The sequence below is a fragment of the Pristis pectinata genome, chromosome 38, assembly GCF_009764475.1.
Source record: "Pristis pectinata isolate sPriPec2 chromosome 38, sPriPec2.1.pri, whole genome shotgun sequence".
Lineage (NCBI taxonomy): Eukaryota > Metazoa > Chordata > Chondrichthyes > Rhinopristiformes > Pristidae > Pristis > Pristis pectinata.
Genome location: NC_067441.1, coordinates 6,254,008 through 6,272,646, shown reverse-complemented (window position 1 = coordinate 6,272,646; position 18,639 = coordinate 6,254,008). Strand labels below are relative to the sequence as shown.

General features: G+C 59.9%; 1 protein-coding gene and 1 long non-coding RNA gene across 5 annotated transcripts in view; one reads left to right on the top strand and one right to left on the bottom strand.

Moving 5' to 3' along the window:
* Positions 1-18,633, top strand: part of LOC127586966 (serine/threonine-protein kinase MRCK alpha-like) — a 52,607-nt gene extending 33,974 nt beyond the window's left edge. For all 4 annotated transcript variants that reach the window (XM_052045020.1, XM_052045019.1, XM_052045018.1 and 1 more), the window contains 16 exons: positions 2,482-2,598; positions 4,894-4,974; positions 5,783-5,888; positions 6,747-6,877; positions 7,319-7,464; positions 7,837-7,918; positions 8,503-8,719; positions 9,176-9,238; positions 10,301-10,879; positions 12,774-12,871; positions 13,145-13,229; positions 13,403-13,523; positions 15,370-15,487; positions 16,361-16,490; positions 17,897-17,955; positions 18,455-18,633. In XM_052045020.1, coding sequence (XP_051900980.1) covers positions 2,482-2,598; positions 4,894-4,974; positions 5,783-5,888; positions 6,747-6,877; positions 7,319-7,464; positions 7,837-7,918; positions 8,503-8,719; positions 9,176-9,238; positions 10,301-10,879; positions 12,774-12,871; positions 13,145-13,229; positions 13,403-13,523; positions 15,370-15,487; positions 16,361-16,490; positions 17,897-17,955; positions 18,455-18,463 — 2,142 coding nt within the window. In that variant the 3' untranslated portion in view covers positions 18,464-18,633. The remainder of the gene's footprint in view (positions 1-2,481; positions 2,599-4,893; positions 4,975-5,782; positions 5,889-6,746; positions 6,878-7,318; positions 7,465-7,836; positions 7,919-8,502; positions 8,720-9,175; positions 9,239-10,300; positions 10,880-12,773; positions 12,872-13,144; positions 13,230-13,402; positions 13,524-15,369; positions 15,488-16,360; positions 16,491-17,896; positions 17,956-18,454) is intronic.
* LOC127586967 (uncharacterized) lies at positions 11,905-16,475 on the bottom strand. The gene is made up of 3 exons (XR_007958733.1): positions 16,345-16,475; positions 13,138-13,210; positions 11,905-12,223 (listed from the first exon to the last, which is right to left on the bottom strand). It is a non-coding gene; the product is annotated as an uncharacterized LOC127586967 (long non-coding RNA).
* Positions 18,634-18,639: the final 6 nt, after the last annotated feature.

Here is an 18,639-nt window from a genome sequence, read left to right as displayed (position 1 = left end):
CCTAAGCCAGGGGGCAAGGCCCTCCCTGTGTCCATCCTGTGGAGCCCTTTGTAAATTTCAAAGAGATCTTCTGAACCATAGAGAATATGGTCCCGGTCTACTCAGTGCCTTCTCACGTGGGAGACCCACCATCCCTGGAATTCAGTGAATCTTCACTGCACTCCCTCTGTGACGGGAAAACCTGCTCTTGCATCAGGAGACCAAAAGGGTCTGCGGTGCTCCAGGTATGGTCTCGCCAGAGCTCTGTACAACCCGCAGTAAGACACCTCCTCTCCCATTTGCCCTCCCGATCGCTTGCCACCTCTGCCCGTTGGCCTTCAGTGACTTGTTGTACAAGGACACCTGGCTCACTGTGAATATCAACGCTACCCGATCTCTCACCATTTAGCAAGCAGTGGATAACCTCACATTTTTCCCCATTATACTCCACCTACCATGTTCTCGCCCACTCTCTCAGTTCTTCTAGATCCTCTTGAAGCCAATTTGTATCCTCGTTTTGCCCCCCCCGCCCCCCCCCCCCGCCATTCCACTCAGTTATGTGCTATCGGCAGGCTTGCATTTGTTACACTTGGTCCCCCTAGCCAGAAGGTTAGTGCGGGTTGTGAAGTAACTGGGACCCAAGCATCGATCCCTGAGTCACCTGGGAAAGATTTGTTTATTCCTACTCTTTATTCTCTATTTATTAACCAATTCTCAATTCACTAAGTATATCACCCCAATTCCGTGCAGTCTGACCTTGTTTACCAACCTCCCATGTAGGAGTGGCTGAAATTCCAAATATACAACCTCTACCAGCTCCCCCATCCTCTCCTCTACCAGACGCTGGTATGGATTGAAAAAGGACAATGGAAGTAAATGGGTTTTTCTTGGGTGGTGTAGCCGTGACTGACGGGGGAGTGCAGGGATCGGTGCATAAGCCCCAACTGCTCACAATCAATATCAAGAACTTGGATGAAAAGTCCAAACGCTGGAATTCCAAGCTTGCCGATGATACAAAACTAGGCGGGATTGTGAGCAGGGAGCAGAGAGGCCTTGAGGGGGTTCGGATGAGCTAGGCAAGAACGTGGCAGATGGAACATAATCCACAAAGCAGAACAGCAGAGTATTTGTTAAGTGGTGAGAGATCGGGTAGTGTTGATGTTAAAAGGTACCTGGGTGTTCTTGTGCACAAGGCACTGAAGGCCAACATGCAGGGGGGTTCAAGCGATCGGGAGTGCCTTTTTCCCAGGGTAGAAATGACAAACACTGGAAGGCATGGATTTCAGGTGAGAGGGGGACAGTTTAAAGGAGCTCTGTTTTACCCACAGGGCGGTGGGTGCCTGGGACGGGCTGCCAGGGGAGCTGGTGGAGGCAGATACAATAGTGGCAGTTAGAAGGCTTGTAGACAGGTGAATATGCAGGGAATGGAGGGACACAGATCATGTGCAGAGAGGAGGGATTTAGTTTAATTAAAAGAAGTGTTTGTCGAGAAGATGATGTCTTTGTCAAAGATCCACTGGACTAGTCCCAGGGAAGGTGGGCTTGCCCTGCGAGATGGAGCGGGCTTGCCCTGCGAGATGGAGCGGGCTGCCCTACGTTCTCTCGAGTTCAGAAGGGGGGAGAGGTGATCTCAGATCACGTTTATTGTCACGTGCACGAGTACAATGAGGTACAGGTACAATGGAAAACTTGCAGCAGCTTCACAGGCACGTAGGTGCAATGCACAGAACATTGGTCAATTTAAAATTGCTGAATTATTGAGAAACTTAGTTTTCCATACAGATTATTTCGTCAAAATTCTTGCAGAGTGGATCCAGGGCAGCTGTTTTCCCCCAACTGACTCGTCCAAAACCGGGGGAGGGTCACGGTCTCGGAACAAGGGGTCGGAGCTGAGAGGGACTCCTTCTGCGGGAGAGGGGTGGGCCTTTGGAATTCTCTACCGAGGACGGGTGTATTTTAAGGGTGAGATGCGAAGCAGGTCCAGGGATGGTGCGGAAACATCTGAGGGAACGGCACAGCAGGAGTGAGGGGGCTGAAGGGCCTCCAGCTTCTGTTTCCCTCATTGGGTCTTTAAGTTGATGGTTTAAGTCGGTCCACATCCCTCCGAAGGCCAGCACACGGTCCCTCATCCCTCCACAGCTCCACCTGTGACAGTTAACCCTTTCCTCTGGTGGGTGGGGGGGGGGTTGCTCCCAACCTCTGGGGGACACACCCCCTCTCCATCCCCGGGACCCTCTTCACCTCTGACCCACTCAAGCCCCCCCCCCATGGTTCAATTACCCTCCTCTCATCCAAATTCCAACGCCCCTGTCCCAACCTTCCCTCGTAGGGCACCACCTTCATCCCTCTGAACTGGGGGGTCTCTCACCCCCACCCCCCCAAACCCTCTCATCGCCCGAACTTCCGCCGACCAGTCCCGGCCACTCAGAGGTTTTTTTTGGGAGTGGGGTGGGAATGCGACGGGCGCTCTTTCTGATTGTCGGTTGCCGTTGCATCCCACAGGACGAGGTTCCGGACTTTTCCGCAAGCTCCCACCTCTCCCCGGACGGCAGGAAGTCTCCTGGAGGGAAGGGGCCTCTGACGGGGGGTCCGGCCGCGCCGGGTGTTGGGGCGGCAGAGGTGAGTGCTCCAGGACCGACAGGGTGGGGTCGGCCTGGTCTCCTGAGGAACCGCCCCATCCGGGCACGTCAAGGGATCTCGCCTCCGCAGGCTGAGCCAGCATTTAATTGGCCGTCCTGAACTGCCCCTTGAGAGGGTGGTGGTGAACTGCCAACTTGAACCACTGCTTGAGGTGCAGCTACATCCACAGTGCTGTCAGGGAGGGAGTTTAAGGCCTTTGCCTCAAAATCAAGGTCAAGTTTATTGTCATGTGCACAAGTACATGTCCGCACAGGAAAACTTGCAGCCCATTGCAGGCACCTAGCATCAAAGACGCGACGTTCACAAGAAAAAAAAACAAATTAAACACGATTTTTACAAGAACACAATTGGAAGAAAAACAAAGTCCATTGTAGTGCAGAGCGGTCCCAGTGTTGCTGTACTGAGGCAGTGATTAGGGTTGTGCAGGTTGGTTCAAGAACCGAATGGTTGAAGGGAAGTCGCTGTTCCTGAACCTGGTGGTGTGGGACTTCAGGCTTCTGTACCTCCTGCCCGATGGGAGCTGCGAGAAGATGGCACGGCCCGGATGGTGGGGATCTTTGATGATGGATGTTGCCTTCTTGAGGCAGCACCTCCTGTGGATACTCCCGACGGTGGGGAGGGATGTGCCCGTGATGTGTTGGGCTGAGTCCACTGCTCTCTGCAGCTCCTTTGAATTGATGTACCAGACCGTGATGCGACCAGTCAGGACACTTTCAACAGCACATCTGTAGAGGTTTGCCAGAGAGTTTGGTGACAAGCCAGGGAACAGCAATGTATTTCCAAGTCAGGACGGTGTGCAGCTCGGAGGGCAACTTCCAGGAGGTGGTGTCCCCCGTGATTTTGCTGCCTTGTCCTTCTGGTTGGTAGAGGTGGTGGGTTTGGAAGGTGCCATCTGAGGAGTGGTGTAGTGCATCCTGTAGGTGGTACAAACTGTGGAGTGTCAGTGGTGGAGTGAGTGAGAGGTTGTGGATGGGGTGCCTCTCGACCAGGCTGCTGTGTCCTGGATGGGATCGAGCTTCTTGAGCGTTGCTGGAGCTACAGTCATCGGGGCAAGTGCAGAGTGTTCCAGGCAGCCTCCTGGGCTCGATATTGGATTCTACAACTTCAGGTGACTTGATTTCTCGGCTTGTACCAGTTGTCCATATTGGCTCAGCTTGTTCTCTCTCTCTGGGAGTAGACGACATCCCTGGGCTGACCTGCCAGGCACGTCCTCCTGCTCTGCATTTGTCAACCCCTACATTCTTTCGACTACGTTCTCGCTCTCCAACTGCTCCCATTCACTCATTGACCAGGTAACTGGGGTTAAAGCTTATCCCCAAGGTGATACCAGTTTTTACCCCCATCAGAGACATTGTGAGTGAGAAAACAGATTCGAGGGGTCTCAAAATCAAGGACTCTGAACACAGTCTGGCGGTAAAGGATTTTATTTACAAAAGACAAGCGGGGAAAATGGTAACAGAAATAACACACGTGCGCGCGGTTTATCGTGAGCGTGGGAAAATCACACCGGGGATAAAATACACACACGCACACGCACAAAACGAACTAGGTACAGACAATCAAGGAAAAACAATACGATACCTGCCACCCCTTGACTCAGTGCAGGCACGGCTCTGTGCTACTAGGGACACTAACTAAGACGCTCCCAACCCTTTAACAGTGCACACCTCACCAGTGATTTCTCCAGCGCCGTCCCACGGTCCTTGGCCTGGAGTGAAGCAGGGTGATCCCTCGAAGATGGCAAGGAGGGGGAGCAGAGCTCACGTGGTGCCCTTTATAGTGCTGGAGGGCTGGGGGGTCCAGCCCAGGTAATCTACAGGGGGCCAATGGCTCGGTGCCAGCAAGGACTAATCGATTACAAAGGCCAATGGCCCGAGGCCAAGTACAAAGGTGCTTAAAGGGGCCAATGGTCCGGTATGCGCTGATGGGTGGGGCGGGGCCAAACCTTGATTGGCAGTGGTGTGTCTTCCAACCAGGTAGTGGGCAGTGCTGTCACGTGACAGCCACGGCCCTCCACAATACACCCACCCCATTCTCCCTGCAGCTCAACAAGTTCTTTTGTCTCCTTCCCAGTCTGGCCTGAAACGTTAACTCTCTCTTCCCCACAGACGCTGCCTGACCTGCTGAGTGTTTCCAGCACTTTCTGTTTTGATTTCAGAATTCCAGCATCTGCAGATGATTTGACCCTGCCGGTGAGGTGTGTTCCACTGCACACGCGAGTACTGACCTCACCTGCCCCTCCCTTCCTGATGGTCTCCTCCCTTATTCCAACAGTCCAGTGCTGAACCCTTGTCTCCAAGAACGTCAGTGAAGAAACCCACATCACCAGCACCTCGAGGCCCACCTGTCACCAAGGTAGGGACCAGCGCAGCGAAGTGTACGATGGTTGTGGGGTGGGCGGGGGCAGTTTACACTGGGGGCATCACACACCCCCAGGGCAGGGATGGCACATCAGACTTGGGGCAGAGGTGGAGGGTTCAAAACAGAGTGAAGCCCCCCTCCTCCCTACACTGTCCCATCACACACTCCCGGGGTCAGACACAGGGTGAAGCTCCCTCCACACCGTCCCGTCACACACTCCCGGGGTCAGACACAGGGTGAGGCTGCCTCTACACCGTCCCGTCACACACTCCCAGGGTCAAACACAGGGTGAAGCTCTCTCCACACCGTCCCGTCTCACACACTCCCGGGGTCAGACACAGGGTGAGGCTGCCTCTACACCGTCCCGTCACACACTCCCAGGGTCAAACACAGGGTGAAGCTCTCTCCACACCGTCCCGTCTCACACACTCCCGGGGTTACGGAATGTAGCTCTCACATTGTACAGTGATGTGTTTCCGGTTTTGAGGTTCCTTGATTGATTTCGGAAGCGGACTCCGTTATCCCAGTGCCATGGCTGTGACAGGAGGTACAGTGGGAGAGTGCAGTGAAGGGTTAAATCTCTCCTCCACACGGACCTCCCTCACTCCCAGTCTCAGATGGGACTTTGGTAAATGGGCAGCTGTTTGAGCTGGGGAGCCACGGATGGGATGAGTTGGGGGGTGGTGTGATGGACATGTCAGTCTGGGGCGGAAACCTGGATAAACAGCAGAGGGGCTGACTGGCCGGCTCGCGCTCTGCACGGTTCCTGCTGTGTATAAATTCAGCACTTTGATCCTTGCAGCCTACACCTCACCAATTCAAGGTACAGTCCTTCAGAGTCCCAACAAAGTGCATGAGGTGTACCTCGCTCATGGTGGGACTGATTCGCCAGGGGGTCGTCTGTGAAGGTAAGCGCAAAGGTCACTGCCCAGTGACCCCCGGGGTAGAGAGGGGGGAATCAGCCAGGGTTCCTGCTCTCCATCACTGCCCAGTGACCCCTGGGGTAGAGAGAGGGGGGGAATCAGCCAGGGTTCCTGCCCCCCATCACTGCCCGGTGACCCCCGGGGTAGAGAGAGGGGGAATCAGCCAGGGTTCCTGCCCCCCATCACTGCCCGGTGACCCCCGGGGTAGAGAGAGGGGGAATCAGCCAGGGTTCCTGCCCCCCATCACTGCCCGGTGACCTGTGGTCAGACAGAGGGGAGGAGGGAGCAGGGAGTTGGGGATGAAGGAGTGGATGAGGGGTTGGCGAGTCTAATGCTGTGAGCTGTTCGAACCGTGGGGGGGGGGGGGGTGGGGTGGGGGTGTGTGGAGGCCGGAGTCAATGGTACGTTCAATAAGGAACAGGATACGTCTGATGGGAAGGAACATTCAGGATAACAGTGCAAGGATGGGGAGGTGGGACTAGTGTGGACTCGATGGCCCGAATGGTCCCCATTGTCAATAGAGGGTAGGGGCAGTTCTCTCTCTCACATTCTTCCCCCCACCCCCTCTCTCCCCCCACTGCCTCTCTCCCCTTCCCCCCACCCCCTCTCTCCCCCCACTCTCTCTCCCCTTCCCCCCACCCCCTCTCTCCCCCTCCCCCCACCCCCTCTCTCCCCACCCCATTTCTCCCACACTACCTCTCCCCTTCCCCCCCACCCTCTCTCACGTTCTCCCCCAACTGCGTCTTCCCTCCCCCACCCCCTCTTTCCCCTCCCTCTCCACCCATCTCCTCTCTCCCCTCCCCCTCCACCCATCTCCTCTCTCCCCACACCCCCCCCCCCCAGTTTGCCACTACAGCTGCCACGCGGGCTGCTCGGCAGGGGCGGTGGGGTGTCCGGCGCCACTCGGGCAGCTTCGCTCGCTGGGGATCGATCCGAGCAGAGGTACCGGGACCGCGCTGGAGGGCAGCGTGTCGGTGAGTGAGTCGCGGGGCTGAGAGCGCGCGGGTCTGGGGGCGCGCAGCCTGTCAGCTCTCGGGCGAGAACGCTGGCGTGGGGGCGAGCGCGAGGACGTGCGTGAGCAACTGGGGCGCGCCTGACGTGAGACGGCTGCGTGTCTCAGGGTCGAGCATGAGGATGCGCGTGGGTAAAGGGGGCGCGCAGTTCGCCGTGGGGGCCGGGGGCACGCGGCCGAGGCGCGGGGTCGCGCAGTTCATCATGGGGGTGACGGGCGCGTGGCAGGGGTGACGGGGGCACGCAGTTTGTCATGGGGGTGATGGGGGCACGTGGCGGGGTGACGGGGCGCATGGCTGAGGCGCGGGGGCGCGCAGTTTGTCACGGGGGTGACGGGGGCGCGCAGTTCGCTGTGGGGGGGGGGGATGCGCGCACAGCCCATTGACCGGTTCTCCATGCTGCAGGTGCCCAGGCCGGCAGGGGTGCGGCGGGGGTGGCAGCGGGCGTTCGCCGTCCTGTCCGACTGCCGGCTGCTCGTGTTCGAGGCGGCAGAGCCGAAGGGGACCGGAACCGGAACCGGGACCGGAGCGGCGCACATCTTCGACCTCCGGTGGGTGCGGTCCGGGATCCGGACCCTCTTATCCCCACCTTCTTCCCCCAACCCCCTCCCCCTCTCCCTCTCCCCTCCCCCTTCTTACACCTTCCCCTTAATCCCCCCCTTCTCCCTTCTTCCCCCTTTCTTACCCCCCCTCCTTGCCCCTCTTCCCCCTCACACCCCATTTTCACCCACTTCCCTCCCCCCCCGCCACGGGGACTGAACCCCACCCTTTTCCCCAGACCAGGGCCGTGGGGTTGGGGACTGCGTCTGACAACTGGGGGAGGGTTTGGATTTGGAGGGGGAGGCGGAACAGTTCACCGCCGGGTACCCCCCCCCCCCGGGTGTGGGGACCGACCGGGTGACGGGGTGTGGTCACTGTTGCAGGGACGAGGGATTCTTCGTCAGCTCCGTCCTCCCCTCTGACGTCATCCACGCCAACAAGAAGGACGTGCCCTGCATCTTCCGGGTGAGTGAGTTAACTGCCCCACCCACCCACCACCCCTCCCCACCCCTCCCTTCCACCGCTCCCCACCCCTCCATCCCACTGCACCCCCTCCCCATCCCTCCCACCCCACCCCCTCCCTTCCCTCCCACTGCACCCCCTCCCCTCACACCACACCCCCTCTCCACCCCTCCCACTCACCTCCCCACAATGACTCTCCAAACCACCCCCAATCCCTCTCCCAACCTCCCCCCCCCACACTCTCTCTCCCATCTCCTACCCCCACTCCCTCCAGAACCCAGAGTGACCCCCAACCCCTCGGCTGCCGATCCCCATCCCTCCCTCCCAGGTCCCACCACATGGTGACCGGAAACACCGTGAGGGGACCGTTCGGCCCCTCGAGCCCCTCCCTGCCTGAGGTATGACCGGAAGCCGCCCTCGGTGACCTGTCGATGTTCGCCCCTCGGGAGGCGTTTCTGGAGCTGTGTTTGCGGCAGCTTCCCCCCGGAGTGTCGGAGCCATGGACTGGCACAGCGCCGGTCCCACTGACCCAACACTGGTCACTCCGGACAGTGGCGACTGGCCTCTCTCTGCTCCCCCCCCCGCAGGTCACGGCGTCACAGCTGAGGGTCCCGAGCACCAAGACCACCCTGCTGATTTTGGTGGAGAACGAGAGCGAGAAACGCAAGTGGGTGACGGTGATCAACGAGCTGGTCTCCATCTGCAGGCAGAACGGGCTGCAGGAGAGGCTGGTGTTGGAGGCCACCGAGGCGTACGACAACACACTGCCACTGATCAGCAACGTCCAGACCGCAGCCATTCTGGGTAATGTGACTCGCACCTCAGCTCCCTCCGCACCGTCCCGTCACACACTCCCGGGGTCAGACACAGGGTGAAGCTCCCTCTGCACCGTCCCGTCACACACTCCCAGGGTCAGACACAGGGTGAAGCTCCCTCCGCACCGTCCCGTCACACACTCCCGGGGTCAGACACAGGGTGAAGCTCCCTCTGCACCGTCCCGTCACACACTCCCGGGGTCAGACACAGAGTGAAGCTCCCTCCACACCGTCCCGTCACACACTCCCGGGGTCAGACACAGAGTGAAGCTCCCTCCACACCGTCCCGTCACACACTCCCGGGGTCAGACACAGAGTGAAGCTCCCTCCACGCCGTCCCGTCACACACTCCCGGGGTCAGACACAGGGTGAAGCTCCCTCCATTTCTCTCTCCCTTGGGAACCTAAGTAATTCCGCTGATGGAGTTTTCTTGTCCCAATCTCAGACCGGGAACGAATTGCTCTGGGGACCGATGAAGGGCTTTACCTCCTCCACGTGACGAGAAACGGTAACTCTGTCCTGTTGGGATGGTGGGTGTTTGTGGAAGGGTCAGGGCATGAGCATGGGTCACCGGTGGTTGAGGCTGGGGGTCAGACTTCAGGGTCATAGTGTCAGATAAAGGGGTCACGGTGTGGGCACTGTAGGACAGCAGAGAAGGGGTTAAGGGTGGTGTGGGATTGAGGCCACAGAATAGAGAGGGTCAGAGTGAGGGAGCGTCCTGGTAGGCTGAGGTCAAGGTGCTGAGGTCAGAAGGGAGGCAAGGGAGGGTCATAGCAGGGAGGTAGAGGTTAAAGCAGGGTAAGGGGGCATTTGAGGCCATAGGATGGGTAAAAGGTCATGGGGCAGGGAGCAGGGGTAAGGGGGCATTCAGGGTCAATGGGTGGGAAGCAAGGAGGGTCACAGTTGTGTGCTTTGGTGGTGAAATGTGAGGGGGGTGAGGCAGGGGTGGAGAGGGGAGGGGTGTGGAGGGTTGTGGGGGTGGAGGGAGGGAATGGGAGGGGACAGGAGGGCTGAGGGGGCGAGGGGAGTGGGGCAGTGGGAGAGATATGGGAGGGGTGAGGGTGGGGGCAGTGGGAGGGATGAAGGAGGGGTGAGTGGTGAGGGAGAGAGGGGGCAGCAGGAGGGGTGAGGGGGCTGGGAGGGAGGGGCAGTGGGGAGGGGTGAGGGAGGGGCAGTGGGGGGAGGCGGAGGGAGGGGCAGTGGGGAGGGGTGAGGGGGCTGGGAGGGAGGGGCAGTGGGGGGGTGGAGGGAGGGGCAGTGGGGAGGGGCAGAGGGAGGGGCAGTGGGGGGGCAGAGGGAGGGGCAGTGGGGAGGGGTGAGGGAGGGGCAGTGGGGGGGTGAGGGGCAGTGGGGAGGGGTGAGGGAGGGGGAGGGGGTGAGGGAGCGGAGAGTGGGAGGGGCAGTGGGGAGGGGTGAGGGAGGGGCAGTGGGGGGGGGTGAGGGGCAGTGGGGAGGGGTGAGGGAGGGGGAGGGGGTGAGGGAGCGGAGTGTGGGAGGGGCAGTGGGGCGGGCGGAGGGAGGGAGGGGTGCTCCCCCCCACACTAACCTCCTCCCCTCCGCTCCGTTGCAGAGCTCACGCTGCTGGGAGACAGGAAGCGGGTCCACCTGCTGGTGCCGGTGCCGGGCTCGGGGCTGCTGGCGGCTGTGGCGGGCCGGGGCCGCTCCCTCCGCCTGTACGGCAGGCCAGAGCTGGCGACCAAGGTGCGGGAGGCACGGGGGGCCCAGCTGCTGGCGGCCGGGCCGCTCTCCGAGCCGGGCAGCGGCTGCCTCTGCCTGGCCAACCGGCGGCAGGTGAGCTGCTGGCGGCTGGAGGCCGGGCCGCCGGTCCGCTGGCGGCCGCTGCGGGAGCTGCAGGCCCCGGGCCCCGTGCAATGGATGGGCCTGTTCGGGGAGCGGCTGTGCCTCGGGTACCCGTCCGGCTTCAGCCTGTGGCCGCTGCGGGGCCCGGAGCCGGCCCGGGAGCTGGTGAGCCCCGGGGACCCGGCCCTCGGCTTCCTGAGCCGGGCCCCGGCCGACGCGCTGTGCGCCGCCCCGCTCTCCCCGGACCTCTTCCTGCTCTGCTTCAGCACCGTCGGGGTCTTCGTCGACGCTGAGGGCCGGCGGGCCCAGCGGGAGGAGCTGATGTGGCCGGCGGCGCCACTCGCTGCGGGTAAGGGCTCGGCCCGGTGTGTGTGCCCCAGTCTGTCGATGCCTTCACCCGGTGAGCGTGTGGGTCTCCCCCCCCCCCCCCACACACGCCCCCCCTTCCCCACTCCCCCTCACACCCCCCCTCCCCACCCACACACACCCCCTCCCCTCTCACACCCCCTCCCCACTCTCATACCCCCTCCCCACTCACACACACCCCCTCCCCACTCACACACCCTCCCCCCTCCCCTGGGGTAGAGGGAGGAGGAATCAGCCGGGGTTCCTGATGAACAGTTGGAGGGAACTCTGTTGTGATGCCTTCTGCAGTTGACCAGTCCAAGGCAGCGGGTGTGAGGGGAACACTCCGGGACTGAAACCCAGCGGTGAGACGGGGCACAGTGAGAATCCACGGCGCAGGCAGACCATTTGGCCCACCACCTCCCCACCCCCCATACCTTCTCCATTTCCTCTCCCCTTCCCCCCTCGACCCTCCACCTCGCTGTTTGATGGTCAGCACAGACTGGATGGGATGAAGGGCCTGTTTTCGGGTCTTGGTTGTGGTGATGCTTCTTCTCCCCACCTCCCGTCGGGCAGAAGGTACAAAAGCCTGAGAACACATACCACCAGGGTCGAGGACAGCTTCCATCCCGCTGTTACCAGACTCTTGAACAGACCTTTTGTACAGCCTACCGCTACCCTCGTCACCTATCAATATCACCACCGATTGTCGTGTCGCCTGCAAACTGACTAAACGCTGCATTCCCAACCAAATCGTTAATGTACGTGACAGTCAGGGTCTGAGCACCGACCCCTGTGGTACACCACGGGCCACAGACTCCCAGCCGTTAAAACACCCTCCGTCATCGTCCTCCTGTACCATTCACGCAAACCAGCCTCCCCTCCGCTGCCTCCGTCCACACTTCCCGCTGCCTCGGGAAAGCAGCCGACATAATCAGGGACCCCTCCCACCCCGGGCACACTCTCTCTCTCTCGCTCCTCTGATTACCAATCCAAATCCCAGCACAACTTAAACAAAAAAAATAGTCGTTTGTATTTAACATTAAAATATTTACTGGAAGATTCAGAGAGCAGGCGATACAGAATTAATGGGAAAGGCAAGTCGGGAATGTGGGGTGATGCCTCCCCATGTCGACCTGCTCTCCCGGAAGGATATTAGCGAACCAGATTTGGGTTTTGCATCAATTCTGTAAATATTTTTAATACGATTACCTTCCCTTTTTAAATTCCACGGTGTGGATAATTTTGGAGGCCTGGGATCAAAGGACCAATGGGATTTCTCTCTGATGGGCCGCCAAGGACTTGATGGGCCAAATGGTCTCCCCTCCAGCTGCGATGATTCAAGTTTCTGTGGTTGGAGAGAGAGAGCGTAAAGAAATGAAGTGGGGAGGAGGTGATGTCAGGGTGGTTGGGGAGGGGGGTAGATGTCTCTTGTTGGCTGGGGGGGGGCTCTTGGGAATGGGGGGTCACCGTTTGAAGACGGCCTTTGGTAAACCCAAGCAAAGCTATGGGGGCACCTCTCCCCCCCCACCAGAGAGTGGGGGGGTGTCGCAGAGGGAGGGGCAAAGTGGCGGGTTGAGGGAGGAAAGGGATAGATGGAGGAGACACGGGGGGGGAGCTTGGGTTGCGGGGCAGAAACAGCAAGGTGAAGAGGGGCCGAATGGTCTGCCTGCGCCGTGGATTCTCACTGTGCTCCATCTCACCGCTGGGTTTCAGTCCCGGAGCATTCCCCTCACACCCGCTGCCCTGGACTGGCCAACTACAGAAGGCATCACGACAGAGTTCCCTCCAACTGCTCGTCAGGAACCCCGGCTGATTCCCTCTCTCCCTACCCCAGGGGTCACAGTAATGAATGAGTGTTGGTCAGGTGTGTGACCCTGTGATCTTTCTCTGCACAGCCTGCAATGGCAGCTACCTGACAGTGTACAGTGAGAACATGGTGAATGTGTTCAGTGTGAAGACGGCGGAGTGGGTTCAGACCATCCCCCTGAAGAAGGTGAGACCGGGGGTTGGTGGGGTGGAGAGCTGGGGGGGGGGGTGGGTGCAGAGACTGAGACCCTGGTCCCAGACACGAGCAGCCCCCACGGACAGTGGGTCTGCTGGAAATTAGGATGAGGGGGAGGGGAGGGGAGGGAGGGGGTGGGTGAGGTGGGGAAGGTTGTGGCCCGCTGGGGTTGCGAAGGGGGGAGTGGGGATGGGGGGGTGGGGTGCGGGGGAGAGACCAGCCTACGTTCCTACACGCGGTGAGTTTGCGGACTTCACCTTGTAGGTGCGACCGCTGAGCGCGGACGGGTCGCTGAACCTCGCGGCTGGAGAGCCGGTCCGGCTGGTGTACCTGCGGAGCGAGGAGAGAGGTTAGTGTCCGTCCCCCCGCACCCCTCCGTACCCCTCGGTCTCCCCCACACCCCTCGGTCTCCCTCCCTCGGTCCCCGTGCACCCCTCGGTCCCCCTACACCCCTCCAGATTCCCTCCCTCCCTCCTGCCCGTCGCTGGCCGGGTCTGACTCTCACTGTGTACCCCACCCCAGGGAGGGACTCGCTGGTGGTCTCCGAGACGCCGAGCAGCGGCCGGCGGCAGTTGTTCCGCACCGGGAGCAAGCGGCAGTTCGCCTTCCGCATCTCCGAGGAGGACCGTGTCCAGCAGTGGAGGTGAGGACGGGCTCGGGGAAGGGAGCGCCTCGGAAAATCCGGGACCAATGGGAACCTGCACCGTCCTTCCCCTCGGCATCTGCCTCGCTGCTCCCGAGACCCTGGTTCGATCCCGACCTCCGGCGCTGCCTGTGTGGAGTTTGCACGTTCTCCCTGTGACTGTGTGGAATCAGTGTAAATAAGTGGTTGCCAGCACAGACTGGATGGGCCAAAGGGCCTGTTTCCGTGCTGTATCTCACTCTGAGGCACCAGGCCAGCACTTTCCCTCCTGGTACACATCCTCCTCTGCATTCACTGCCCCTCTGCATTCTCCTCCAAGATGTCAGCACCACTGGGGAACCCTCCTGTGGAGTGTTACAGAGGCAGACACAGGGCCCAGCCCTCAGTGTGCTGATATTACCCACCCTGGAGGCCCAGGCCAGTGTCAGTCTGACACGGTCCTCTCATCGGTGACAGTCGCTGCACCCGTCTCTGATGTCCCAGTGATTCCAAGATCACCCGTCCAAGGGCTGTGTATATGGGACATTTGCCCCCCCCCCCCTTCCCCGATTTGGGGAGCTCACAAACACAAGGGTGTTGGAGACCCTATGGTCAGCAGCCTGGTTTCACTCGCCTTGTTTCGAGCTGACTGGTGCCCACAGTGGAGCTGGCTCCCTCTCCTATCTCGCTCTGTGGAGGCTGGCCATGAACCGTCAGCCGCTTCTGAATGGAGAAGGTGTTAGGGCTGCTTTAGGGACTCCTGCTTTCCCCTCCCCCCGGGCTAAGAGCTTTGATCCAGTGGGAGAGTAACCCTGCACTACACGCTCAAACACGTTAAGGTAACAATCCCATCTGCACCTCCTCCGTGATCTCTCCCTGTCTCAGGACTGGTGGGAGGTCCCACAGGGAATCCAACGCTTTCTGGTGCACTGTGAGGTCTCCCCCGACCCCCGCCATGAGGCCAACTCTCTCCCCTACACCTCCACCCTGCCCCTGACCAGCTGCAGAGAGCAGCTGACACAGCCCTCCCCACCACTGACGGCATCTACAGGAGGCACTGCCTCAAGAAGGTGGCAACTGTCATCGAGGATCCCCACCATCTGGGCCACGCCATCTTCTCGCAGCTCCCAGCGGGCAGGAGGGACAGAAGCCTGAAGTCCCCACACCACCAGGTTCAGGAACAGCCACTTCCCTGCAACTACTCGGTTCTTGAACCAACCGGCACAACCCTAATCACTGCCTCAGAAACAGAACACCTCTTGCATTGCCGTGGACTTGCATCTGACTGTGTCTTGTGTTTGCACAGTCCTTTCCTTCAATGTCTTGCATAATTTGTGTGTAATTTTTGTTCTGCATGTTGTCTGAACGCATGTGCCTGTGACGCTGCTGCAAGTTCTTCACTGTACCAGACTTAAGGACAGCTTCTACCCCACTGTGATAAGACTATTGAACAGTTCCCTTATACGATGAGATGGACTCTGACCTCACGATCTACCTTGTTGTGACCTTGCACCTTATTGCACTGCACTTTCTCTGTACCTGTGACACTTTACTCTGTACTGTTATTGTTTTTACCTGCACTACCTCAATGCAACTGCACTGTGTAATGAATTGACCTGTACGATTGGTCTGCAAGATTAGTTTTTCACTGTACCTCAGTACAAGTAACAATAATAAACCAATACCTGTACCTCACTGCACGTGATAATAACCCCTGACTTGACTACACACCCTTCCCCACAACCCCATTATCCTGTCCATCTCTTCCCCCTTCAGACCCTCCCCCCAGCTCTGTGCCCTCTCACCCTATGCACCCTCTCGGCCCTCCACCCCCTCGGAAGCTCATCCTCTCCTCTCTGCCCCACAGGGAGATGCTGAAGGATCCCCAGGCCAGGTCCAAGCTGATCTCCAACCCAACCAACTTCAGCCACGTGGTCCACGTGGGCCCTGGGCAGCCCACGCAGAACCTCCGCGACCGGCCCCTGGTCAGTGACCTGGGGAGGGGGGGTGGGGGGAGAGAGGGAGGAGTGAGCGATGGGGAGCAAAAAGGAGGAGGGAGGTTGGGGAGGGACGGTGAGATGGTGATTGGGGGTGAGGGGCAGGGGAAGATGGGACAAGGTGGGTCAGTGAGGAGGGTCGGTGCACGTGTGTGTGGGACCCGTCCCCCAGTGAGGGTGTGTGTGGGGGGGACCCGTCCCCCTGGTGAGGGTCAGTGTGTGTGGGACCGTCCCCCAGTGAGGGTCAGTGTGTGTGTGGGACCGTCCCCCAGTGAGGGTCAGTGTGTGTATGTGTGTGTGTGTGTGTGTGTATGGGACCCGTCCCCCTGGTGAGGGTCTGTGTGTGTGTGTGTGGGACCCATCCCCCCCAGTGAGGGTCAGTGTGTGTGTGTGTGTGTGTGTGGGACCCGTCCCCCTGGTGAGGGTCTGTGTGTGTGTGTGGGACACATCCCCCCCAGTGAGGGTCAGTGTGTGTGTGTGTGTGTGTGTGTGTGTGTGTGTATGGGACCCGTCCCCCTGGTGAGGGTCTGTGTGTGTGTGTGGGACACATCCCCCCCAGTGAGGGTCAGTGTGTGTGTGTGTGTGTGTGTGTGTGTGTGTGTATGGGACCCGTCCCCCTGGTGAGGGTCTGTGTGTGTGTGTGGGACACATCCCCCCCAGTGAGGGTCAGTGTGTGTGTGTGTGTGTGTGTGTGTGTGTGTATATGGGACCTGACCCCTGGTGAGGGTCAGTGTGTGTGTGTGTGTGGGACCCGTTCCCCCCCCCCCCCCCCCCCCCCCCCCGGTAAGAGGCAGGGTCCTGGGGCTGAGACACTGGAGATGTTCCCTCCTCCATGGATGACTGACATTTTCCTTCTCACAGCCGGTGAATTCTCCGGATGAGAAAGGCCAGGCTCCCTTCAACCTTCCCATGTTCCGGCACCGCAGCAACACCGAGTCTGGGCTCCTGGGCTTCCTGAGCAGCGACAAGGCCTCCAGTGGATCAGCAGCCAGTAAGTCTGGACCCAATTCACAGCCTCAGGGTTACTTGTAAGCAATACCTGAAATAGCAATCTTAACTGTGAGACCGCTCATTCTCAGTACACATGGATTGCTGTTGCACTGAACTCCCTGGGGTGTGGAGCAGAGAGACCCGCTGCCTCACAGCTCCAGAGACCTGGGTTCGATCCCGACCTCCAGCGCTCTGTGTGGGGAGTTTGCATGCTCTCCCCGTGACCATGTGGGTTACCCCCGGCTGCTCCAATTTCATCCCACATCCCAAAGGCTCAGTGGGTTAATTGGCTGCTGTAAATTGCCCATAGTGTCTGGGTGAATCTGGGGTGGGGGGGGGAGGTTGATGGGAATGTGGGGAGAATGAAATGGGTTGCAATAGGGTTAGTGTAAATGGATGTTCATGATGGGCGTAAGGGCCAGTTTCCACGCTGTACAAATGGTACAGAGTGGCCGAATAGCCTGCTCCTAATTTCCAGGGGAGGACAGAGGCGTGAGTGGCTCCGGCTGTGCGTTATGATTTGCCAGATGACATGGAGGAGTTTTTTTAAAACATGTTCCAGTTTCTGAGTTCTTTTGGGGGGTGGGGTGGGGTGGGGGGGACAGAGGCTTCTTGACCCAGAACCCTCCACATTTCCAGAATATCTAGATGTGGCAGCATCCTGCGTCACAGCTCCTGGGCCAGGGAGGATCCCACAGCAACAAGTAGACCAGTCTGAGGTCTGCCCAAGGCGTCAGCCTCTCCCAACAAATGCCACCACAGTCCTCCGCCTGGCTGTGAACTAGCCCTCTCTGGCATTGGTGAAGATGAGCTTGGATTCACACAGACCCAACCACTCTGTCGCCAGGTCTCTGCTCAAAGTTCATTGACACAAGTGCAGCGTTATCTCCTGTCCCCTAGTCTGAGTGCTTGGTTTGAATTTAGTGTGACATGACTTTATTTGAAGCCCCAAGTTAAAATGTCATCATTTGGGGCTAAGGTGCACTCCAGCCTGAGCAGTGCACACCTGGACCGGAAGATCTCCAGACGGCCAATGCGTGCTCTGTCTGCAGGGTCACCTGGGCACCGATGTATCCCCAAATGAGAGGCAGGCAATCAACTCAGACAAAACCCCTGCTGGCTCACTGGCTGGAGTTGGGAATGGCCAGACCCAATGAGGAAGTCCCCTGCTCTGAGAGTGTGTGATGGGGCAGCACGGAGGGAGCTTCACCCTGTGTCTGACCCCGGGAGTGTGTGATGGGACAGTGTGGAGGGAGCTTCACCCATCCCTGCCAGCAGGGTGTTGAATGAGTAGAAAGGATTGTTTGGGAACTTGTTGAGCTTCTGTTGCTCTGACTGTATCTGGGAGTGCTGTGTGTGTGTCCAGGGAATAGACGTATCCCGCACTAAACCAGGATATCTCCGCAGGCTCTTCCAGCACGCGGTTGCCACGGAAACAGATATCCATGGATTCAGCCTCACTAACGGTAAGGCTCCTGCTGTGTGTGTGTGGGGGGGGGGGGGGGGGGGAGGAGGGAGGGGGGGGGAGGGAGGAGGGAGGGGGGGGGGGAGGGAGGAGGGGAGGGGGGGGGAGGGAGGGGGGGGGAGGGAGGAGGGAGGGGGGGGAGGGAGGAGGGAGGGGGAGGGAGTAGGAGGGGGGGGGGAGGGAGTAGGGAGGGGGGGGGGAGGGAGGAGGGGGGGGGGGAGGGAGGAGGGAGGAGGGAGGGGGGGGGAGGGAGGAGGGGGGGGGGGGGAGGGGGGGTGTGGGAAGCTCTTTGGGCACAGAGCCCAGCCAGGAATTCACGGGCGCATCGTCTCACACCTCATTCCCCCTCCCTTCCCCCCCCGCTCCCCCCTTCCCCCTCTGCCCCACTCCCCCGTCCCTCCCTTCCCCCCCCCCAGCTCCCTCCCCCCCCTCCCTTCCCCCCCACCCCCCTTCCCCCCTCCCCCCCGGCACATTTCTCACGCTGGATTTTGTCGCTGCAGGACTTCTGACCCCACTCGCCTCTGAGGGACATCCCACTGCCTCCAGAAGGGGCCGCAGCTGCTCCGTCTCGGCTCCCACTCGGGGTGAGGGGACCGGACGCCCCGTGAACCGCCACAGACTCGGTGTGGATCCTCCTCGGGCTGCCCCGGGGCTGATGTCTCTTCCAGCAGCGATGGCTCACCCT